This window comes from Panthera onca, chromosome D2 (genome assembly GCF_046562875.1).
Source record: "Panthera onca isolate mPanOnc1 chromosome D2, mPanOnc1 haplotype 2, whole genome shotgun sequence".
NCBI lineage: Eukaryota > Metazoa > Chordata > Mammalia > Carnivora > Felidae > Panthera > Panthera onca.
The window spans coordinates 70917318-70942990 of record NC_138349.1 but is presented as its reverse complement, the minus strand read 5'-3'; the positions used below and the strand labels follow the sequence as shown (position 1 = coordinate 70942990).

The following is a 25673-nucleotide window of genomic DNA, read 5'->3' as shown; positions in this document are numbered from 1 at the left end:
TCTGTGTCCTACAACACAGGACAAGTTCAAGGAGCTTATGCCAATGGATACACTGCGGTCATTGAAAATGCTGTCGAGGGGGTACTGACGGACACGAAAAGGTGTGTGTGACGGAAAACGCCAGGAAGAAACGGGTGGAAGTACGGTGCGGTGCCACATATGTAAAAATCTTGACATAACCAGCTGGTAGGGGCGGTCTGTGGCCTGTCCTGAGCCGAACCAGGAGGAAGAGGGAGGAGGGGGGAGGGGGGAGGGAGGTGGCCTCCAGGACAGACGCAGGGAGAACCCTGAGGTGCTACCGCTGGGAGAGAGGGGCATGTGTGGGGACACTTCTCAGGTACTCCTCCAAATCCTCAGCAATGTTACCTCGCAGACTTGGCCTATTTTTTTTCCTAAGAACTCACAGAAACGCTGAGAGGCCCAGGAGCTGACTCCGAAATTGTGTCTAGGGCTCCAGGCCTCCTGTCCCCGGGCTCGGCACAGCCGAGGGGGGGCAGACGCCGGCTCACCTCAGTCAGGTGGGACACATGCCCAGAACGAGTCCAGAGGAACCCTCGGTGGGAGAGTAACAGTGGTTAGTGTGGGGTGGTAGAATTATGTGTGAACGATTGTCTTCTTTTTGCTTATCTGAATTAAGTGTTCCACATAAGTATATTACACTTATGTATGTGCTTATTTTAACATTTATTTATTTATTTGGAGAGAGAAAGACAGAGAGGGAGAGAGAGAGAGCATGGGGAAGGGGCAGAGAGAAGGGGGGGGGGAGAGAATCCCACACTGTCAGTGTGGAGTCTGATGTGGGGCTCGATCTCGTGACCGCAAGATCACCACCTGAACTGACGGCAAGAGTTGGACGCTCAGCTAAACTGAGCCACCCAGGCACCCCATGTTGCTTGCTTTTAGGGTATCCTCCAAGGATACCCTACTTACTTTCCTAACTTACTTTCCTAACCTACTTTCCAGCCACTTACTTTCCTAACAATGACCCTGTGCAGACCTCTGGCTCGGGCCCGGGTCACAGCGAGCCACACAGAGTTAGCCGTCCCACGGCTGTCCCACCGTGCTACCCAGGCAATGCGGCTCACCGGGCGCACGGCGCACAGAGATACAGGGGAAGTGGGTTCAGTCGTAAGAAGCGGGGAAACCCTAACACGTGCTACAACATGGATGAGCCTGGGGGACGCTGCACGGAGCGAAACATGCCAGTCACCAAAGGACAACCTTCCCTGGGGTGTCTCGGGGAGTTGAGTTCAAGGAGACACATAGGAGAGCGGTGGCTACCAGGGGCGAGGGGGGGTGCGGTGGTGGGGAGAACGGGGGTTAGTGTTTCACGGGGACAGAGTTTCAGCTTGGAAAGGGAGAAAGTTCTGGAGACGGATGGGGGCGACGGCCGCACAACGGTGTGAATGTACGTGATGCCACTCAGCTGTGCACTTAAAGACGGCGGCCATGGCAAACGTTCGTTGTGTGTATCTCACCACGATTTGTTTAAAGAACGCACGACGCCGGAGCCCCGTAAATCCCTCGAAAGGAGAAAAGGTTCAGGAGAGCACTTCTCCCGACTCTGTAGCAATGCAGGATGAACACACAAGTGGCTCAGCTCCTCTTTCCTCTGGCAGGTGGGAAGTAGAAACGCTAAAACGTTTCCATTAGCATCAGCGGCAACTTGCACCGGGACTTGGGTTCCATTACGCATGTCGCCATTCCCATGTCATTCGTCTCTGCGTAAATGCAAGCAATTTCTGTTTTGAGAAGTCAACTGTCTCGGGTAATGAGGCAGCGGCGGGCAGGGGAGGGGCGGGAGGAGACACCCCGAAGGATGGGGGTCCTCCCAGACGACGCACACCATAATCAGGACTCTCCTCTCCCTACCCGTGTCTCTCCGAGGCCTCGCCCCCTTCCACGAGGTTGTAACGAACACAAGAACGACACCAAGGTTTCGGAAAGGCAAAAACAGAATCTACTCTCCAAGGACACGTCCCCATCTGAAGGACGAGAGCCCTTCAGATGGCCCCTGTTCCTCGTTGTCCTGGATCATCGGCCATCCTGCCCACTCGTCTCACCAGTCAGACGGAGAGAGGCGGAGGGCACAAGAGGAGAGGACACAGGAGGGCATTTACTGGGAGAGACTCATTTTTCAAACCAGAGAGCTTTTTCTGTACCCAGGGGCGGGGAAGGGGGGGAAGATAAAATTCGTCTCCATCAGATAAATTTTCAAAAAAACACAAAACCGGACTAACACTCTATTTGCCAGAACGCTTTGAAAATCAGCACTGAAGGGTGCCTGGGGGGCTCAGCCGGTTAAGTGTCCCACTTCGGCTCAGGTCATGATCTTCAGGTTTTAGAGTTTTAGCCCCGAGTCCGGCTCTGTGCTGACAGCTCGGAGCCTGGAGCCTGCTTCGGACTCTGTGTCGCCCTCTCTCTCTGCCCCTCCCCTGCTCGCACTCTCTCTCTCTCTCAAAAATAAACAGACATTAAAAAAAAAAAAAGAAAAAAAAAAAAAACTAAAGAAAGAAAGAAAGAAAGAAAGAAAGAAAAAACGGTCAGCACTGAAAAGCAACTTCAGTGACCAAAAGGGGCCCAGAACCTAAGGACCAGAGGCCTTCTGCTCCAGACCTGAAATCTACAAGGAGGGCAATGGGACACGAAGACATATCCTCACCCCGTCTCCAAGACAGTACGATTGGTGGTCTTAATCTGGGGACAGAGACTGGAAGGCAACAGAAAGGTATAGTTTAAACAACAGAGTCGGGGCGCCAGGGTGGCTCAGTCAGTTAAGTGTCTGACTTTGGCTCAGGTCATGATCTCGCGGTTTGTGAGTTCGAGCCCCACGTTGGGCTCTGTGCTGACAGCTCAGAGCCGGGAGCCTGCTTCAGATTCTGTGTCTCTCCATCTCTCAGCCCCTCCCCTGCTCATGCTCTGTGTCTCTCTGTCTCTCAGTAATAAATAAACGTTAAAAAAAATTTCTTTTTTTAAACATAAACAACAGAATCAAGGGATCTCACAGAAGAAAGTGTGGCCATGAAATAAGGCAAATGAAGCTGTAAAATAGTCACTATCCATCTAAGGTCAACTACCTGGTGGCAGCGCTGAGCACTGCGCCCCAGTGCCTAGCTCAGTGGACAAGTGTCCTTGTCCTCGAGCCCCGTGCTTCTCGCGGACAGCTCTCACATTCCAGTTCCTATGAGGCCACTATTTCAGAAATGGCCAGAAAAACTGGAAAGTGGACATGGGCTGGGCTATCCCAGTGCATTCGGGACATCAAGAATCTCACAGTTCCTCCTCAACTTCTAGAAAGCAGTCGTCGTAGAAGGACACGTCCACGTGAGCATGCTGTGCTACCTCCGTGAAGCCAGTGGCCTCCCAGGAGGCAGGACTCTCCCCATGAGCATGACCACAGCCTTCTCTCCAAGGCTGCAGGAAACCGGCCCAGGGAGCAAAGAAAACAAACGACTCCTTCCTTCTTCTTCTTTTTTTTTTTTGAGACAGAGAGAGACAGAGCATGAACGGGGGAGGGTCAGAGGGAGACACAGAATCCGAAGCAGACTCCAGGTTCCAAGCTGTCAGCACAGAGCCCGACGCGGGGCTTGAACTCATGGACTGTGAGATCATGACCTGAGCTGAAGTCGGACGCCTAACCGACTGAGCCACCCAGGCGCGCCACGACTCGTTCCTTCTTTAGCCAATTTGCAGGCATCTATCTGACTTCAAGTGCCTGTGACCCAGACCAGGTGCAGTTCTACCAAGGGAAACGCAGGATTCATTGAGTCACCCTTGACCTTCGGGAGCTTTGACAGAAGGACTCCTGGCCAGCGTGACCTGAGTGAGATGGGAAGCAAACTGCTTCATAACTGCCCCCCACCCCCAGCCCCTGGTCTCTCCCGATGACAGTGGGATCCAAATAAACAGAACTGGAAGATGACGCCGACCAGAGCTCTCACTCCAATTTTCAGATCTCCTTCACGGACCGGGTTGTGACTCAAGAACTTGGTGAGGAAATCCTAGGTCTCTAACAGGCAAACGCTAGATTTGGGCTGTTCATAAATCCAGCTGCTGGTGCTCACGTTTGCGGTTCTGTTCCTGCACCCTGGTCACAAAGCCCTTCTAGGCTGCGCTCTGGCTCAGCGTACAGGCTTCTCTGTGCTCCTCAAGCCCCGTGAATCGACTGCTGAGCGTGGACGACTGAGCTTCCACCAGAAAATGAAGGCCAGGACCCCAGCCTCCGGGCCTCCCCTCTGCCACAGCCACTTTGCTGGTTGGCTTTACTAAAAAATCCCAGAGTCTACCGAAAAGCAGCGCGGGCTGGGACGGGAAATCGAGTTGGGAACAATAATCTGGGCTTTTGGAAGCCATGGCGGACCCAGGAGCGGGATCCCCAGAGTGGGGCCACGCAAGGCAATCTTTAGGGGTAAAGCCACAGTGGGTCTTTCTGAATCCTTCATAGTATTTTATTTAAAATGTGCTTTGGAACGTATCACTAGATTCACGTGATAATATGTGTTTAATCTGTAAGTGTTTTAATATAGATGGAGGAAGGAGAGCTATCCTCAAAATATTTTTGCTAATAGGGCGTTTGGTCAAAAAAGCAGGAGCCGTCACGGGGGGCATCACTGCTATCTTGAATCTGGTTCCTACATCTGTCAGTGGGTTTTGTGGCCACGTTAAAAGGCACGAGGCTCCTATATTTGGCTTCGTGCTGCCTCCTCCCACCCATCTGTCTACAACTGCTAGATATCCAACACCTAGAACACAGGAAGCTGGGTTTCTGAACAACCCACTTTACCCAGAGGAAAGAGCTGTGCACAGTGGTTCCTTGCCGACCACAAAATACTGGCAGTGTCCATCATTCTTGTGGAAAATGTGTTTCGCAGCCAGAGCAAAATAACTTTTTTTTTTTTTTTAATTTTTTTTTAAGTTTATTCGGTTTTTGAGAGAGACAGAGCGCAAGCGGGGGAGGGGCAAAGAGAGAGGGAGACACAGAATCCCAAGCAGGCTCCAGGCTCTGAGCTGACCGCACAGAGCCCGACGCGGGGCTCGAACCCACGCACCGCGAGATCGTGACCCGAACCAAAGTCGGATCCTTAACCGACTGAGCCACCCAGGCGCCCCAGAGCAAAATAACTTCTAAAGAAAAAACTCACGTGCACGTGGATTTAGCGAGGAAAAACGTTACAACTCAAAAGGTCGAAGTCCTTCGGCAAAATAAAAGGACACGGTGCCTTTAGCAAGTTATCGGTAATAACTCAAAAAAAAAGGGACTGTTAACATATTCCTGTCCTATCTCTGAAGAAAATCAACTGGGTAACAGCTACAAACATGACAGCCAGGGTCAATACCACACTGAATGGATTTTTAACTAGAGTATGACTCTTTTTTTTTTTTAAATTTTTTTCTTTTTAATGTTTGTTTATTTTTGAGACAGAGAGAGACAGAGCATGAGCAGGGGAGGGGCAGAGAGAGAGAGGGAGACACAGAATCCAAAGGAGGCGCCAGGCTCGGAGCTGTCAGCACAGAGCCCGACGTGGGGCTCGAACTCACGGACTGTGAGATCATGACCTGAGCCGAAGTCGGCCACTTAAAAGACTGAGCCACCCAGGCGCCCCTGACTCTTAATAGTAGCAGCTGGTATACACCCTGAAGATGGCCTCCCCCTCCCACTCCATATAGGACTTAAAATCCACTAGAACACTTGGTTTTAACGGAAGACAACCCACGGGAAGTCTCTCATTAATCCACACCCTAGAAGCGTATCCTATTATTATAATAAAGAAATCCTTATTAGCGAAGTATTCCATTCAGATGCTCCCCACTGCGTGGAAAATGCCTATTTTACATAGGAAGGAACCTTGGCTCAGAGCTGCATGACTCATCCAGGAGTTGGGGAAGAAGAGAGGGGGCCGGCCTAATAGATACATCTAATGTGCTCACACACGCGTGCTCCCATCTAGTGCAATTGGGACAACGGAAGGGTATAGACAAAGGGTACAGACCTGCGCTCCCTGGGGTGATACTTATCCAACCTTGGTTAGACACATGAATGTACAAACTCCCCGTCACCACGAAGTAAAAATTTCGTGAGCCAACTTCTGGTTTTCCGGGCCAGCGTGTGAAGAGTTGGGAAGTTATCACTCCATCCATCCTAAGCTATCGACAACTCTTCTGAGTTCCCTCAGAGAAGTGAGATCATAGAGCAAACCGCTACTCCAAAAACTGGAGACACCCAAAGGTGAATACAGAGAATCACAACTTACTGGAGGACCCATCTGTGCAGGAACCTCGTCCGGGTAACGAAATCAGAAAGGTGACAGATGAACTGCTGGAGGGAGGTCGCTGTGGACAAGCCTGAGAGCTAAAAACTCCAGGGGCCTCAGTCACAGGTGGCCCCCCATACCTCTGTGAGTTTTTACCTCCAGGAGCTTAACTAGGTTTCTGGACAACAGACCCCTTCCTTCATGCTTCCAGCAGGAGAGGAAAAAGGATCATTTGGAAATATGCCAGAGCATTCTGTTCTTGACAAGGCCTGCCCTCAACAGAAACTATTTTACCACAGCCTAACCCCATGGAAGTTTATCAGAGCCTAACCAACCTGGAGAAAGGAAAATGCTGGACCCCAGCCTGCCCCTAGCCTTCTGCGTGGAAGAAGGGAAATACTCCTTTCTAATCAACTTTAGCTGCCCTGTCCCACCCACGTGGGAGAGAAACTGGGAAGCAATTGTGAAGTTCACAGCCCAGGGGCACAGGCTCACTAAAAGATGAAACCTAGCAAATGACTATAGAAGGCTTCCCCTGCCCCCACACCTACCTTATCACTACAGGCCTATTTACTTGAGTTCCTTCTACCCAGCACATCATACTCGGCTTTTAAGAAGAACTTACAAGGCATACTAAAAGGCAAAAAACAAAGTTTGAAGAGACAAAGCAAGCATCAAAACGGGCTTAGATATGGCAGGGATGTAGGAATTGCCATACCAGGAATTTAAAACAACTACGATTCGTATGTTAAAAGCTCTAATGGAAAAAGTAGACAACATGGAAGGACAAATGAAGAACAGAGAAACAGAAATGAAAATTCTAGTCAAGAATCACACAGAATTACTAGAGATCAAAACACTGTAACAGAAATGAAGAGTGGCTTTGATGGACTCATCACTAAACTGGGCACAGCTGACGGAAGACTTCTCTGAGCTTGAGGATATGACAGCAGAAACTTCCGAACTGGAAAGCAGAGATTTAAAAAACAAAGAACAAAAGAACACTGAAAGGAATCAGAATGGAGTTATCCAAGAAATGCTGGATAACTACCAAAATGTACACACATGTATAATGGGACTACCAGAATGACAAGGAAGAGAGGCAGGAATAAAAGATTTATTTGAAGTGGTAATGACTGAGAATTTCCTCACGTTAATGTTCAGATACTGAATCACAGCTGCAGGAAGATCAGAAAATACCAAGTGGGATAAATAACAAAAAGACAGAAAACATAAAAAAACCAAAAACTACACCTAGACATAGCATATTCAAACAGCAAAAGTCAAAATTTTATTTTTATTTACTTGTATTTATTTATTTTTTTAGGATTTTATTTTTAAGTCATCTCTGCACCCAACATGAGGCTTGAACTCACAACCCCGAGATCAAGAGTTGCATGTCCTACCACGTGAGCCAGCCAGGTGCCCCTTTAAAAAAATCTTGAAGGAAGATGGGGAGGAAGGAAACAGAGAAACAAAGATAAGAATTCTATCCAGCTTCTCATAAACCGTGCAAGCAAGAAGAGAATGGAATGAAATATCTATAGTTTTGAGAGAAAAAAATTGCCAACCTAGAATTCTATACTCCGTGAAAATAATCTTCCAAAGTGAAGGAGAAATAAAGACTTTCTCAGATAACAGAAATTGAGGCAATCTGTGGCCAGTAGAGGACCTGCCCTGCAAGAAATACTAAAAGGAGCTCTTCAGAGAGAAGGAAAATGATACAGGGCAGAAACTCAAATCTCCATAAAAAAGTAAGAACATCAGAGAAGGAGTAAGTGATGGTAAAATTACAACTTTAATTTTTTTTAAGTTTATTATTTTTGAGAGAGAGAGAGAGAGAGAGCACACAGGGGAGGAGCAGAGAGAGAGAGAGAAAGGGAGGGAGGGAGAAAGGATCCCAAGCAGGCTCCGTGTTGTCAGCACAGAGCCCAATTCAGGACTCAAACCAACAAACTAAGATCATGACCTGAGCTGAAACCAAGAGTCAGACGCTTAACCGATGAAGCCAGCCAGGCGCCCCCAACTTTAATTTTTCTTATCCTCAGTTGATAAAACAGGTAAAGATTTGTTCAAAATAATAATAGCAACAATTTTGCATGCTTATCTATAGTATATATATTTAGGTACACACTATACATATGAAATGAATGACAGTGATGATTCAAGGAACAGGAGGGAAGAATTCTTTTTTTTTTAATTTTTTTTTTTTAAGTTTTATTTATTTTTGAGACAGAGAGAGACAGAGCATGAATGGGGGAGGGTCAGAGAGAGGGAGACACAGAATCTGAAACAGGCTCCAGGCTCCGAGCTGTCAGCACAGAGCCTGATGCGGGGCTCGAACTCACGGACCGCGAGATCATGACCTGAGCCGAAGTCGGCCGCTCAACCGACTGAGCCACCCAGGCGCCCTGGGAAGAATTCTTAATATGTTGTTATAAGATGCTTACACTAACTGTGAAGCAGTCTAGTGTTATTTGAAATTAGACTTGGATTAGTTGTAAATGCATATTGCAAACACTAGGCCAACCACTAAAACAATGGGAAAAAATAGGAGAGAAAAACGGAATTCTGTAAAATGCTCAATGAAAGCTACAAAAGGCAGAAACAGTGTAGAAGACAAAAATAACAGAACAAGGCAAGGAATCGAAAAGGCTAACAAATATGGTAGATATCAATGCAACTATAGTAATAACCACCTTAAATAGCAAGGGTCTAATACACCAATTGAAAGACAGAGTCAGAGAAGATCAGTAAACAAGACCCAACTAGCTGTATATTGTCCTCAAGAAATCTACTTCCAAGACAGAAAGCACTGAGCCTACATGGGTTTACTGATGAGGTCTACCAAACACTTAAGGAAGGAATCATTGCTAATTCTCTACAATCTCCTTCAAAAGACAGAAGCAAAGTTAATACTTCCTAACTCATTCTATGGAGCCAACATTACCCTAATAACAAAACCAAAGACATCACAAGAAAATGGCAAACCAATATCTCTTATGAATATAGATGCAAAAATCTTCAACAAAATATTAGCAAACTGAATCCAAAACCATGACAAAGTAGGATTGATCTTAGGTATGCAAGACTGGTTCAACATGTGAAAGCCGATTAATGTAATCCATTTGACAAAATCCAATACTCCTTCATGATAAAAACCCTATTCTAGGAATAAAGGGGAAACTTCTTCAGCTTGATAAAGAACATCTACAAAAAACTTAGAGCTAACTTCATACTTAGTGGTAGGAAACTAGAAGCTTTCCTGCTAAGATCAGAAATATGGCAAGGAAGGACACCTGGGTGGCTTGGTTGGTTAAGTATCCACTCTTGATTTCGGCCCAGGTCACAATCCAAGGGTTGTGGGATCGAGCCCTTTGTGGGGCTCTGTGCTGAGTGTGGCGTCGGCTTGCAACTCTCCCTCTCTCTACCCGCCCCCACCCCCTGCCACCCCTCTCCCCTGCTCATGCTCGCTCTCCAAGATAAGAAATCATACGGCAAGGATGTTTACCACTTTTCACCATCATACTAGAAGTCCTAGCTAATGCTAGGAAACCAAAAGTATGCTATAGATTAAGAAGGAAGATGTTTGCAAATGATACGACTGTCTATGTAGAAAATCTGAAAGCACTGAAACCTCCTGGAACTAATAAGTAATTACTGCAAGGCTGCAGGATACACGGTTAATATACAAAAACCAACTGCTTTCTTAGATACGAACAATGAACAAGTGGAATTTGAAATTAAAAACACAATACCATTTACATTAGCACCCCCAAATGTAAATACTTTGATAGAAATTTAACAAGATAGGCATAAAATTTGTACGAGTAAAACTCTAACACTGACAGTGAAAATAAAGAAAGAACTAAATAAATGGAGACAGTCCACGTTCATGAGTAATAAGACTCAATACTGTCAAGATGTCAATTCTTACAGCTTGATCTATAAATTCAACACAAACAAATGAACATCCCAGCAAATTATTTTCTGAGCATCAACCGATTCTCAAGTTTATACAAAAGGCAAAAAAAAAAAAAAAAAAAAAAAAAACCCACAAAAAACACAAAAAACAGAATAGCCAACACTTCATTGAAGATGAAGTACGAAGTTGGAGGACTGACATCACCCAAATTCAAGAACTACTATAAAGTTAAAGTAATCAAGACAATGTGGTATTTGACAAAGGAGCAAAGGCAATACAATGGGGCAAAGGTAGCTTTCTAACAAACGGGGCTGGGACATCAGGACATCCACATGCAACCCATCAATCAGCCCATCTAGACACAGAACTTCCAGTCTTCTCAATAGTTAACTCAAAATGGATCAAAGACCTGATTATGAAGCCAAACTATAAAACTCCTGAAACAAAATGTAGGAAAAAAATCTAGGTGATTTTGGCAATGACTTTTCAGATATAACGTCAAAGGCATGATCCGTGAAAGGATTGATAAAGCTCGATCTCATTAAAATTAAAATACCTGCTTTGGGAAAGACATTGTCCAAAGAACAAGAAGACGAGCCAAAGCCTGAGAGAAAGAATTTACAAACGACATATCTGATGGGGGATGGTTATCCAAAATATGGAAAGAACATTTAAAATTCGGTAAATGGGCAACCTGCTTAAAAAAAAAAAAAAAAAAAAAAAAAAAACGGATGAAAGACCTGAGCAGGTACTTCCCCAAAGAAGACAAATGGAGGGTAAATAAATTTATCAAAAGAAAGTCAGTATCATATATCGTTAGGGAAATGCAGATTTAAATAACGAGATTCCACTTCCAACCTATTAAAACAGCCCAAATCAAAAACACTGACCGTACCAGACGCTGCTGAGGAAGCGGGGCAAAAGGAACTCTCATTCGTTGCTGGTGGGAATGCAAAACGGTACAGCCACTTCGGAAGACAGCTTGGTAGTTTCTCGCAAAACCACACGTACTCTTACAACGTGATCCAGCCGTCTTATTCCGTGGTCCGCACCCAAATGAACGGAAAACTTACACGTACACACAAACCCGCCCAGAGATGTTTACGGCAGCTTTAGTCACGGCTGCCAAAGCTCAGAAGCAACCCAGATGTCCTTCAGGAGGTGGATGGGTAAACTGGGGTCCACTCAGACAACACAGTCGTATTCAGTGGTGAGAACAAATACACCGTCAAGCCACGAGAAAGCACGGAGGAAGCGTCGATGCACGTTACTAAGTGAAAGAAGCCAATCTGAAAGGTAACGGGCTGTATGATTCTAACTAGATGACGTTCCGGAAAAGGCCCAACTATGGAGACAGAAAAAGGATCGGTGGTTGTCAGGGACTGGGGCAGTGGAGGGATGAATAACTGGAATACCGAGGACGTTTAGGGCAGTGAAACTATTCTGTAGGATAAAGCAGGGGTGCGTTCACGTCACCGTACATTTGTTTGGACCCACAGAACGTACGGCACTAAGAGTGGACCGTAACGTAAACTAGGGACTTTGGGGGATTACGACGTGCCGGCGTTGGTTCCCTGAATGTAGCAATGGACCACTCTGCAGGGACATGCTGACAGCGGGGGAGGCGCGCATGTGTAGGGGCAGGAGGCATGTATGGGAATCTCCGCACTTTGTGCACAATTTTGCCGTCAAGCCTAAAACTGCTCTGAAAAATAAAGTCTTTGTTTTTTTTAATTTTTTTTTAACGTTTATTTATTTTTGAGACAGAGAGAGACAGAGCATGAACGGGGGAGGGTCAGAGAGAGGGAGACACAGAATCCGAAACAGGCTCCTGGCTCTGAGCTGTCAGCACAGAGCCCGACGCGGGGCTCAAACTCACGGACTGCGAGATCGTGACCTGAGCTGAAGTCGGCCACTTAACCGACTGAGCCACCCAGGCGCCCCAGAAAAATAAAGTCTTTTTAAAAAAAAAAAGTCTGTGAACCGATATATACCATCCTGTATTTTCTATTTTATTCCTTTTTTTTTTTTTTTTTTCCAACAAATTTTGGTCACCTCCTAAGTACACTTATTTCACCACCCGCTAAGGAGCTTGAAGGAAGTCAGCCAAACATGACTAGAGGGCAGTGTCTCCAGCAGCCCTCTGCAATCCATGCTGTCTACTCCGCGGGCTCCACAGGCGACAGAGGGCCACGTGCGACTCATTCGTGGTTTCTGAGCAAGAGGATTTCCCAGCCCCCAGCCCCCAGCTCCCAGCCCGAGGCTAGATGGGTCCCCCAGGGGCTGCTGCAGTTACCTGGAGGGAGGGTCTCCATGCTTTGTGCTTTCTCATCCCCGTTGCTGTGATGTAGGTCTTTCTTTTTAATTGGGTCAATTTCATTCCAGTCCTCCTGAGGGGAACAAAGACACGAAATGGGTTGATCAGTTCCTCAAGCACACCTTCACTCACCAGTTCAATAAACACGTGAGGTCTTGGGACGCCAGAGAGCCCTGGGGACGTAACAAGGAGGGAGAGAGAATTCCCATCCCAGAACTTCTCGGAGGGTGGAGGTGTGAGGGGAGCAAAGCGTGGGAATGACCTTTTCCAAGGAAGGATTTGCAACTTCTCTCTTCATTTTATATTTACACTGCATATCTAGGGGAAGGCAATACTCCGGAAAACCCAGGGCTTTGTGGATTTGTGAAGGTAGGGGAAGGGAGGTAGGGAAAGTAGATTAAATAAGATAATTCAGTAGTGGTTAAATTAAAGCCATTAAAATGATGGTAGCTCTCCAGACATCTTAGATGGTTAAGGACACCTTAGGACCAGATTTCTCCCTCTTGGGTCCCTTTGAGCCCTCCTCTGACGTTGCTAAATGATTTGTTTAATTCTGCTGAGTAACAGTGGAGGGAGGAGGAAGGACCAGCCCAGCTTTTCCTCGGGCTTCACTCTAATAGGACTGCCAATGGAACAGGGCTGTAAATTAAGGGTTTAATGTGAAACCAGAATAAGATATAAGCTCTGGCAGAACTTATTCAGCTCATCTGCACAAACAATTTACTCTAATCCATCAACATTAAATCAAACCAAAAAACATCTCCATGACCACAGAGCTAAATATATCTTTCAACCACTTGGAATCCGATTTCTCTGAATCAAGTAAGAAAGGTTTCTGTATAAGAACCCAGATCAGAAACGTCCTATGTCTAGTCATTTTCCTACACAGATTTCCGTGAGCCAAGCCGTGTCGACTGGCCATTCTCTGGAGCAGATGTTGTCGGGATGAGCCCTCCCTGGGGAGAGACCAGGCCAGTTCTGCACAGGTTTGTCCGCTAGCACTCCTCCAGACCAGCGTGGGCTGCATGTTGCGCAAAAGGGGGCCACTGGAGACATTCTGGCTCTTTCAAACGTAAAGTGAGATCTGCAAGGAGGGTAATTCTCAGGTGCTGGGCCAAATCAGGCATTTTTCCCAAATGCGGCTTGCTTTGCCAGTAACCTCCATTTTTACTCAAACGGTACAGTAACGAAAGAGAAACCATGCCTAAGCTTCCCCCCACCTCTTGAGGCCAGCTTTTTCTTCAGCTGCTTCTTCAGTGCTATAGCTGGGTTTATCCCACCAGGGCCACCGCGGGAATGATGGGTTGGGGGCACACGGGAGGTGCAGAACAATGGGCTCGAGACGAACGCTCCTGTGCCTTGGTGGTCCTGCCCCTCCCCACACCTGTCACAAGACCTCTGCCCTTCAAATGCCCCAAGTCCTGTGACTTCTGAAGAGTTTATCCTGCATTTTAACAAAAGTATTAAAATGCACCAGTATCCCAATTTATTTTTTGCGGCAAGCAGTTTTTCAAAGGTATATTCATAATTTGGCTTTTGAGACCATTTGGTTAAAAATAAACTTTCAATTTACTATCAGTGATGATTTCGCGGAAAGCTTGGCAAAGGCGTGGGAAGAAGAGAATCTAACCTACTGCCTTTACAATATACGGAAATGTATGAATACTAAATCCAGCGAGTAATGAAGTTACCAGAGTCATGCTGTGCGTACTTTTAATTAAGCATTATTAATTTTTATTTTGTAGCTCGCTTGTAGCCTTTTGTGGCTAATAACTCTCTCCCCCCTGCAGGCATTACAGTGGCGAAATGGATCAAACCATTTAACCTTGTACTTGAATAAAATCAAAAGTGAAGGGTGCTGCTGGGGCCAGTGCCCCAGAACCAAGGCATTGTCTGTACTGTTGACAAAATCAACATTGAGGCAGGTCAACCATCAGTGCTCTCTCAGAAAATAAATGCTTCCTTCTTCCCGCAGGCAAGACGGACTGGGTCCAGAGGCGACATTCCTTTGCCTCCCTTCCCCCTCCCAAATCCACCATGCCCACCATAAAACCAAAGCTGGGGATGAGAACATGTTGAACGGCAAAGTCCCAAGCAGGTGAAATAACGCTAAGGGCCAATTATGAATGCCTGTGACACGGATGCTTCACAGAGAATTCCTAGTTCACAACGGGACGTGGAACTACCTGGGTCACATAGTGGGTAAGAAGCTAAAGTTGGCCTTTGATGAATCAGGCCTCAGTTTAAACCAAGTTAGAAGAACCCGATTCTCACAATATCATAAAAGTCCAAGGATACGGGGCGCCTGGGTGGCTCAGTCGGTTAAGCGTCCGACTTCGGCTCAGGTCATGATCTCGCGGTCCGTGAGTTCGAGCCCCGCGTCGGGCTCTGTGCTAACAGCTCAGAGCCTGGAGCCTGCTTCGGATTCTGTGTCTCCCTCTCTCTCTGACCCTCCCCCGTTCATGCTCTCTCTCTGTCTCAAAAATAAATAAACATTAAAAAAATTAAAAAAAAAAAAAAAGCCCAAGGATACGGTTCCAGGAGGTCGTTCGCAAAGGACTCGTTCGTTCTGGACTCCCAAGTTAAAAATTGCAAATTACCACGTAAACTACCTGCTCCCAGAGTAACATGAGGAGGAGGAGGAAGAAAAGGGGGAACTGCCTAGGCCACTCAAGCCCCATTCTAGCCACGGCACACACACTGAACTTCCTTCCAGTGCTATTACTAACCCCATTTTACAGATGAGAAAGCCAGGCACTGGAAGCTTAAGCACATAATGAGGTTAGATTCAAACCCCAGGGGATGGATGGACGGATTGATTGATTCTAAAATTTTTAATGTTTATTTATTTTTGAGAGAGAGAGAGAGAGAGAGAGACAGAGAGAGAGAGAGAGAGAAACAGAGCATGAGCAAGGCGGGGGGGGGGGGGGCGGGGAGCAGAGAGAGAGAGGGAGACACAGAATCCAAAGCAGACTCCAGGCTCTGAGCTGTCAGCACAGAGCCCGACACGGGGCTCGAACTCACAAACTGTGTGATCATGACCTGGGCCAAAGTCGGACACTTAACCGACTGAGCCACCCAGGTGCCCAACCCCAGGGGATTCAGTACCGGAGTCCATGGTCTCAATCATTCTACTGTACTGCCTTTAGGTAAAATAACTTCCCCCACTACCAGTTAGATAGACACGAGTAAAGCAAAACAATGTATTAGCCATTCATTCATCTCAGGATATGTCTGATCACTGTAAATTCCTAATTGTTCAGGATGATTGATCGGATTCACTGGCTGAGACAGCCGGTGCCCATGTACAACGCACTCCCTGTCAACAGCTCACCCTTCCAGACGCTTGTCATGTTCCACTCTCCTCCTGTAACCCTGACCCATGGCCTTTGCTAGATGGAAGAACGTCCCCAGGGATACAGTGAGGAGTGGGCAGGTTCACCTTGGCTGAGCGTGCCCACTCGGGCGCAAACAAGCATCCCACCTGATGGCACAGTGCCACAGACCCTGCAGAGTGTGGGGAAGGCTCCGAGAAGCCTGTGGCCAAGAAGTGACACCTTAGCAGAGATCTGAGGGGTCAAGAATGGACCTGGCAAGGAGAAATGATGGGGCTCTGGGGGAGATGAGGATTCTGGTGGAGGGGAGAAAATGAAAGGTAGAAAATGGGAAGGCATGGAAGTGGTGAGATACTGAGACTTGAGACTTCCGTTCCAGAAACATCGCGTTGGCTGTAGTGTAGGGAGCAGACGGAGGGGACAGAAGAGAGGCCAGGGGGCCACGAGGGCAATGCAGCAAGGGACGGCGGGGAGCCGGCTCAAGCCTGGGTCCTAGAGATGCAGAGAGGAGACCGGCGCAACCACAGGGCGAGGATTGGAAGAGGAAAGCAGGAAGTAAGGAAGGAATCCGAGATGGAGAGTTCTGACCTGGGCGTTTCAGACAGGAGGCGCATTCACCGCTAAGGAACACGAGAAAGTTGTCTGGGTGGGGCAAGGAGGGGAGCTGGGAGATGCAGACGAGCCTGTTCAGGAAATGTGGAGGTTCCCGCAAGATACCGAGAGGAGGTACCTGGCAGACACAGGAGACACACGGCTGGAGTTCTGGAAAGGCAGGAGGCCATCGAAGCTGCTGGCGGGCATGTGAGACCATCGGGTGGGGGTGGGGGGTATGAGCCAAGTGAGAACGGGTCCCAGGGCAGAGGGAGATGCAGGACACATGACAAATTGGGAAGAGCCCTGGCCCACGAGCTGGAGCCTCGAGGTCTCGCCACAGGGATCTGAGGAAGTCACCAGCCTCCCTCCCTCCACTGGGGCACCGGGCTGAAGGTCTCATGGTCCCTGCCTGCCCTTGGCGTTCCTGGGTACCGGGTATTCTCAGCACTTTTTTATACTTTCCACCCATTTCACATGGTTGGTCTGCAAAAGCTCTTCAGGTCCTTGGAGGGCAGGAGGGCTCTGTCACATTTCTGGTGTATCCCATGGCACCAAGTGTGGCACTGGTCTCAGGTTGGTCACATGATGATAAACGGAGTTGGGACCAAACACCCTCACGCTACTTACTCGGATTGATCTGACTGGCTTCGCCCACTTTGCAGTAGAAGCTTTTCATGACAACGCCCCCCACCCCCAATACATCTACATACATGATGAAACGTATTTACACCAGCGGGGGGGTGTGGAGGGGGTGTGGAGGCTCGTTTCAAAGGGGAAACATGTGAAATGCAACAGTGTGGAGAAGGCTCCAGTGCCCAGGACCCGCTGACAGGCGGGACGTGTTACCAACTGATCTGTTTGTTTCCTCCCATTTAAGAGAAAATGATGCGGTGACAGGCAGGTCCTCTTTTCAGTGACAAGTAGAAACGGCTAAGATTAGAGGAGTAATGATGTGGTTTGATGCTGGGTCAGAAGTTGCAGAGCATTCAAGGCCTGGGATCCGGTCAGCCTGCTGTTATTTCCCCGGGGGCAGCAGCCTCCTCTCTGCTTTGTGTCTCTGGCTTGCAGAGGAGGGATACTGACATGGAACTGACATGCGGAATGACTAATGCTGGCTGAACCAGGGACTGCCGCTGAATGTGGACCAGGGCGGGCTCAGCGGGTCTGGCTGCAAAGTGGGTTCCGTCAGGGAGGTTTCTTTAGCCAGATGTCTGCCACCCATATCAACGATCATGGAGCAGGGAGGATGCTGCTACCCCCCACCCCACACCCCCCACTCGTCTTCACTGTTTGGACCACAGTGTGGGAAAGACCCGGAGAGAGCCTCACCTCTGGCACTGAGACTGTCTCTCCCTTGGGAAAGGGCATATGAGCCCAGATAATGCAAAACGCAATCTCCTGTCCTCCCACTTACTCACGTACCTGGGCTCATAGCTATTATTAAGTGTATTTGAATTGGGTGAGTTTTCACAGAGTCTTTAGAAGTTCTAGATACACACTGTGCCCACGCTGTTCTTACGAATGGGTAACAGAAGCAGTCTGTTACCTGAAGCACAAATGGTGATCAAGTCAGGCTGGGACTGAGATCAGATGGAAATAAATGACGGAGTGATGTCTATTTATCTAGCATAATTAGAGAGAGCAGCAGCCAAAATTCATCTCGTTTCTAAGAAGACAAAAGAGCAATAGGTTTTAATGAAATGACACGTTTTTCAGAAATAGTAAATCCAATAGGTTGGTTTATGGCATAGTTACGAAAATTAATTCAGTGTAAATATAGCTTTATTTATTTAAGGAATATTCCCCATCGTATTCCCTGTATGATCTGTCTTTGTTTCAAAATAAGAAGAAATAAAAAAATAAATTAAAAAAATTAGAAGCGGGGGCCTAGGTGGCTCAGTCGGTTACGTGTCCGACTTCGGCTCAAGACCTGATCTCAGTTTGTGAGTTCAAGCCTCGGGCCTTCTGCTGTCAGCACAGAGCCTGCTTTGGATCCTCTGTCCCCACCTCTCTCTGCCCCTCCCCCCCCACTCGTGCGTGCACTCTCTCTCTCTCTCACAAAATAAGCATTAAAAAAAAAAAAAAAGTAAGAAGAAATAAATAAAAATTGGGCTTGGCTTTTGCCAGAGAGGTGTCAGTGGCTGCGGAGGGAAGGGCTGTGAAAGCTGCTTCCGGGTCACGGGTGTGGAGGCAGAAAGGCCTCTGTGGTGGTGTTGGGGCGGGGACAGCGAGGGTCAGCGGGCTGTGCAAGCAGCCTTTTCCGTACTAACAGATCGCCATCGACTTGTTAAGGGCACCGATGGGTCCAACCCTTCTTGTCCCAGATGGGAAAAGCGATCGGGAAGGGCTAAGTGACTTATCAGGTTATCAATCAGCGCAAACGTTTATTATCTCACCCAGCTTCTCAGAGTCAGGAATCTGGGTGGTTCCAGCTCACGGTCTCTCAAGAGGCCGCAGTGAAGACGGCGGCCAGGGCTGCCAACCATCTGAGGGTCTGACGGCGCTGAGGGGCCGCTCCCAAGGGTGTTCACTCACACGGCCGTGGGGGGAGGCCGCAGTGTCTTACCACAGACTCCTGCCCAGGGCTGCGCGAGTGCCCTCGCAGCGCGGCAGCTGGCCTCCCCCACGGTGAGAGATCTGATGGGAGGGGAAGGTGGGGGGGAGACAGAGGGAGGGAGGCAGACGCCAGGACTCCCTTCACCACTTAGTCTTGGAAACCACACACCGTCACACTGGCCACATTCTGGTGGCGGGGAGCACATCCCTACGTCCAGCCCACATTCAAGGGGAGGGGAATCAGAGCCCACGTTCTGGCAGAAGAAGACTGCCAAAGAACTGGTGAACGTGTTCTGAAACCACTACGTTCGTTCCATGCCCAAGACCTGAAGGGTGGCGGAGGGGAGGACAGAATACGGCTACAGCCCAGTCGGTTACCCACACATGGGGGCCACGAGGCGATGAGAGCCCGAGAGCAGAGTCACAAAAGGGTCAAGCCTGCGCAGTAGAACAACGTTGCCTTATCTCACGTGGACCTCTTGTCCACAGGCCAACATAAAGACTAATGCCACTTAGAGTAACGTGTTTGGATCCCGAATCACCCCGGAAGCAAACATACCTCCACGCGTAAAACCAAGACGAGAAAGGTAGATGCACATTGTGGGCGCATCAAAGGCTGCCTTTGTAGATGTTAAGTGGCTAACACTTGTATTTGGTAACAGAGATAAAAATATCACCGTGGGGGGGGGGGGGGGGAGAAAATAAATAGGTTGTTTTTAATCTCCCGTTACTGAAATATAGTTTCTCACTGTTAATTTTTTTCAGCTGACTAGACCATATGCTCGGAGGCAGATTAAGTAACCAAAAATACCTTCTGAATGACTACTTGGCTTTTTTTCTCCTCAATTGTCTACTTTCCACTGTTACTTAATGACTGCTCAGTAGCACCTCGACCACAACCAATCCGTACAAAAACATTCAAGTTCTGGGGGCGGGGGTGGGGGGAAAGGCCAGGTTGCCAGATTTGTTGAAAAGATGTGATCATTTATATTTCCACAGCCCAGTGACACTGAAAACTAACTGAATTGTTTACCTGGGGGCAAATTTAAAAAAAAAATTGTTTTTTAAATATTTTGGAGAGAGAGAGAGAGAGAGAGAGAGAGAGAGAGTCAGAGCGTGAGTGGGGGAGGGGCAGAGAGAGAGAGGGAGACACAGAATCTGAAGCAGGCTCCAGGCTCTGAGCTGTCAGCACAGAGCCCAATGTGGGGCTCGAACGCACGAACCATGAGATCATGACCTGAGCCGAAGCTGGATTCTTAATTGAGTCACCGAGGCGCCCTGCAAATTTAAAAAAAAAATTTTTTTTTTAACGTTTATTTATTTCTGAGAGAGACACAGCATGAGCAGGGGAGGGGCAGAGAGAGGGAGACACAGAATCTGAAGCCGGATCCAGGCTCTGAGCTGTCAGTGCAGAGCCCGACGTGGGTCTCGAACCCACAAACCGTGAGATCATGACCTGAGTCGAAGTCGGATGCTTAACTGACTGAGCCACCCAGGGGCCCCCACCTGGAAGCAAATTTTTTTTTTTTTTTAATTTTTTTTTTTCAACGTTTTTTATTTATTTTTGGGACAGAGAGAGACAGAGCATGAACGGGGGAGGGGCAGAGAGAGAGGGAGACACAGAATCGGAAACAGGCTCCAGGCTCCGAGCCATCAGCCCAGAGCCTGACGCGGGGCTCGAACTCACGGACCGCGAGATCGTGACCTGGCTGACGTTGGACACTTAACCGACTGCGCCATCCAGGCACCCCTGGAAGCAAATTTTTAAGAGTCGACTTAGTTCCCTGCTAAAGACCAAGAACTCCCACACCCCAGCATTCTCACTATAAAGTGATCTACAGAGGAACCAGAAGGACTATTTATTGTTTCTAATGTTTCCGGGTGGGTATCCGCCCCCCCCCCCCCCAGAATAGTGCCGGGAAATAATTCCTAGGTCTTCTTATGAGAGGATGAAAAAAACCTGCTGATGTGAGGTGTCACTATTGAAATTCTTCTTTCCAAATAGGGTGTGTGACCTGTTAATAAATTGGTGAATGGAATTTTAACTCACTGGGAAACAGTCTAAAAATGTTAGAATACCCAAGGAAAGCCCCTTTAGTTAGGCTAGTAGTCAGATCACTTTGAACCCTGACCAAACATCTGTTAAAACCGGAAGCCTGTACCCTACAAACACTATGCATTTATAAAAGAGAGAGCTTCTATAACATCATACGGCAACTACACTTAAATAACATTTTTTTAAATCAAAGCAATGAGACATGAAAGTAATTGGAGGAAAAAAAAAAAAGATTTCCACTTCTAAGTAAGTTCCCACTGAAAGCAATAACTTGACTTAAGAGGAAAAGGATTCCCCTACCTCCCAATCAGAATAGAAAGGGGGCATAACATACTGTAGGGACCAGAACTATGCTGGCTCAGTCACTCAACCATTTCTGAATATTCTCCAAGGGCACCAGTGAGAACTCCCCCACCCCAGGTTTCATTGCTGGGGGAGAGCTGGTTACACAAGCTGGAGGAGTAGAAAAAGCTCAGGGTGAGCTTCCAACAGCAACCTCCAGACAGTTTCCAAAACCTTTATTCAGGTTAGTGTCAAAACACAGGAAGGGCTGAAGAATCGGGACCTGTGTAGAGCAGCGGGGAAGGAAACAAGACAGAAAGCCCAAGTCTCCCGGCTTTCTCCAAGGCCTGGTCCTGCCCCAGCCAACTGAATCACAACCTCTGGGGATGGGATCCAGCTGGACTGTTTTCCAGACGCTCCCCAGGCAGCACTAACGCACAGTCAGGGTTAAGAGCCACCAGTCTCGCTGATGCACTTACGGTTTTTCCCATTCATGACTCCAACTGAGCTCATGAAACCCAATGCTGCTAAAATGGAAGGGCCAAGTGTCTACGGTGGGTTCAAGTCACAGGCTGCTTCGTACATGATCGCTTGCTCACAAATGAAAAACACACTATGATAAAGGTCACGGCTTTGTTTGGTTCACAGCGTCGTCTCAGAGAAATGCAGGCTGCCGAGCAGTACCGTGGGGGCTGCTGGTTATTTGGAAGCTGTAACGATCCCGTGGACCGAAGTCGTGAGTCAGAATAGCCCTGCTATTTCTCCCCTGTTATTTAACTTTTCTAACATGCAGAGGGCCAGGGGCATCACCCTGCCCACTCTCTCTGTACACGGCCAATTGCCTTAATTTAGTCATCATCTTTCTGTTTAGATCCCCGTGGCCACGTACAGATGCAAGGTCCATCGGTGCCCCAGCCCGCTCAATCCAGAAACTCCAGAACCTGAGATGCACCGAGGAAAGGTTTTGGGGTGTGTCGTGGGCATGGCAAATTGATCCGTCCTAGCCCACGAAATGTTGCCAGGGCTCCGCTAGACTGTAAGGCACCGAACAAGTTAGACATGAAGTCTCATCGTTGAGAACATCAAACTTGCCTTCCTCCGATTTGAGGGACCTGCCTTCCCTCATTAGCTCATTCACTGATTGGTTAACAGGTATACGTCTGTTACTTCTGTGGTCTTCCTCCCCAAAACCCTTAACCCCAGTCTCATCAGGAGAAAAACATTAGATAAACCTCAAACACGGGGTAGTTTTTTTGTTTTGTTTTGTTGTTGTTTTTTACCAAATCATTGACCAGGACTCCCCAAAACCATCCAGGTCACCAAAGGCAAGAAAGGCTGAGGACTGTCATAGCCCAGAGGAGCCTAAAATGATCACTCAAAGAAAAATTCAAGAAATCGGACTAAAGTAGGGATTCCAGTTCATAACAACATATCAGTATTGGTTCTTTAACTATAACACATGTATCATACTCATTTTTTTAATGTTTATTTTGAGAGAAAGAGAGAGAGAGCATGTGCACACGCGAGGGAGGGAGGGGGGGGAGAGGGAGAGAGAGAGAGAGAGAGAGAGAGAGAGAGAGAGAGAGAGAATCCTAAACAGGCTCTGAGCTGTCAGTGCAGAACCCAACGTGGGGCTTGATCCTATGACCTGTGAGGTCATGATGTGAGCCTAAATCAAGAGTTGGGACGCTTAAGCGACTGAGCCACCCAGGTGCCCCTGTAGGATACCAATTTCAGATGGTCGTAATAGGGAAAACTGGGTGCAGGGTCTATGAGACTCTCTGTACTAAGTTCCCATTTTTTTTTCTGCAAATCTAAAGCTATTCTAAAAAATAGTTTAAAAAATTTTTAAATTAAATGTGTGCAGAGATCTTATTTACATAAAAGGAAAATAATTACATTAAACACTCCTGGTTCAACGTCTGTCAACTACGTATTTCTAGGGTGTCTTGTCACTTTCTAATAGCAATTTCAATCCCCCTCCCTCTCCCGGCAGGGAGCTGAGGTGTGAATCTCTTGATAAATGCTGATTTTAAAGCCAATTTTTGCAATGAGACACAGAGCCCAGGAGCAATCTATTTCACACCACCATTTTCTCTTTTCAAGAGCAATCAATCCATCCTAAACGCCCATGTTCACAGTAGATGACCAAAGCACTAGGTGGCCCAGGGCAGGGGGGGCACGAGGCAGGCTATTAACATGCAGCTTTTCTGCATCCCTGCTCCTAAATAAGATTTTATGAAGCAAGACGGCTCTGGGGCCAAGTCATAAACATTCCCGAAGGCAAGAGCAGCAGTTTTTTAATCCAGAGCCCCCAAGTTAGCTGAGCACCTGCTATTTTAAGGAGTAGTTTACAGCCTCATTTTTTTAATCGCGTGATCGGATTCCACCTCTTTCTTCCTAGAATCAGAGAAATAGCGTCTCCGATTTCGGGGAGGGAGGTCTGCGACAAAGCCGCTTTCTAACTGCTGCTTCTTGTTCTGGAATTTTCAACGTTAGCTGAAGCAGGTTCTCTTACTTTAGAGAAATGATGAATTTCCACAAACTTGACAAGAAAATGGCTTTTTAAGAAATGTTTATTTTGGAGAGAGGGAGCATGTGCACAGGCATGAGCAGGGGAGGGGCAGAGAGGGGGGGGAAGGGAGAGAATTCCAAGCAGGTTCTGCACTGTCAGCGCAGCAGCCCGACTCGCGGCCCGATGTCACAAACCGTGAGATCATGACCTGAGCTGAAATCGAGAGTTGGACGCTTAACCAACTGAGCCACCCAGGTGCCCCAAGAAAATGTCTTTTTAGAAAAAAAAAGAATTGTGTTTTAGAAATATCATTTCTCCTGTGACGTGTGCAAAAATCAACTGCGTATTAAAGTGTTAATAAATGATTAATTCCCAACAGAGGAGAAGAAAGGGGTGAGAGAGAGGTTAAGCAGGCAGTCAGCACGGCAAGGTGTCGAGCAGCCAGCAGGGACAGACAGGTGGCATCCTCACCAGCCTTTTACCACCAAGATGTCCCCCCCCCAACCGCTGCCCTCTACCCACGCTGCCCCACCTTCTCCCTCACCCCGATCACCACCAGGATTCCCCTATGCCTGGCAGCAGCCGGACCTCTCTGTCAATACCGTGGCAAAGCTGCGTCCCCGTTTTGCTTCAGCTCAGAGGTGTATGGGGTCTCACAGAACTAACCGCGCTGCAATGCTTGCTACCCTGTCAAAAGCAGGTGCCACTAACTCGTACATTTACTGATGAGATCCCTCCCCTGGGCACCTAAGGTCCATACAGTTGGTTCCTTCCTTGCTCGGTTCTGTAACCACTGGCGTCAAGAACCGTCTAAGAGAAAGAGCCTCCCTGGGCATCAGATCTGTTTTCAAGAGCATCTCCGGGAGAAAAGGGAGTTCTAGAATGACACGCCTTAAAGCGCTCCAAGGGGCCCCGGGTTGGGAACTAAATGGAACATTTTCAATTAAGTTTTTGTCCCTCCCTTACGTAATCCCAGAGCGTGAGGGTCAGAAGTTCCTGGTAGCACAGCCCAGGTACGGCTGACCAGGTGCGAGTGGGAGGGAGGATCTCTTACCAAACCCTCGCCCCATACCCAGCACTGGGCCAGAACTGGTGTTTTCTCGCTTGCTCCTCTGCCCATCAAGGCGGATACGGCAATTCTTCCCCACCCTGAGGCTCCCCTCACAGCACCTTACCCGTGCCCCTCAAAGGGGAGACGCTCAGTTCAAGTACAGCTCGGATTTCAATTCCTTTTCCTTTGGGGACAATTAAATTCAGGGAGACCTGGGCGTTGGAAAAAGGAAAGAAACAGAGAAGCGAGGGGGAGAGGAGGTGGCTTCCCCAAAGCTGCCCTGGGAGAGAAGGGGAGGGTAGCAGGAGCCCAGCACACCTCCACGGCCAAGGCCAAGGCCGTGCAACCTGAAGGCTGAGGAGGGAGGTGTTGGGAAAATATATGATAATTCGTGGCAAGGTGAGTAGGTAGGACGATGGTGACCCACGTGGGTCTTTTCAGAAAACCAATGAATGTGGCCAGAGGACCGGAAAATTCCACGTGTGAGGCACGCAAAGCAAGGAAAACACACTCAGGAGCATCTCCGTGAGGCGGTGGGGAGAAACCATCTCAAGTTTCTAACAAATGAGCAGCAGCACACGGGAACTAAACAGCATTCACCTTGATTAGTTTAAAATTTACATGTTCTCATGAGCATTCTCTTCATTCAGGGCACGATGGCTCCCTGCCCGCCGTAGGAACGAGACCCCCCAGCCCTAGGATGGCTGGCCCAAATCCGTTTTTTCTCACCGGGACTTCCTTTTATTAGTTGCAAATTCTTCTTTCACAAAGGATTTGCGCAAACAGAACAC

General features: G+C 47.9%; 1 protein-coding gene across 4 annotated transcripts in view; it reads right to left on the bottom strand.

The window, feature by feature from the left end:
* Window positions 1-25673, bottom strand: part of GALNT2 (polypeptide N-acetylgalactosaminyltransferase 2) — a 193311-nt gene that overhangs the window by 80179 nt on the left and 87459 nt on the right. For 2 of the 4 annotated variants that reach the window (XM_078434242.2, XM_078434240.2), the window contains exon 2: window positions 12473-12566. In XM_078434242.2, the coding sequence (XP_078290368.1) occupies window positions 12473-12491 (19 nt within the window). In that variant the 5' untranslated portion in view covers window positions 12492-12566. Of the gene's footprint in view, window positions 1-12472; window positions 12567-13378; window positions 13565-17968; window positions 17990-25673 lie in introns of those variants that run through there. The other 2 variants (XM_078434241.2, XM_078434239.2) reach the window with 2 other exon arrangements.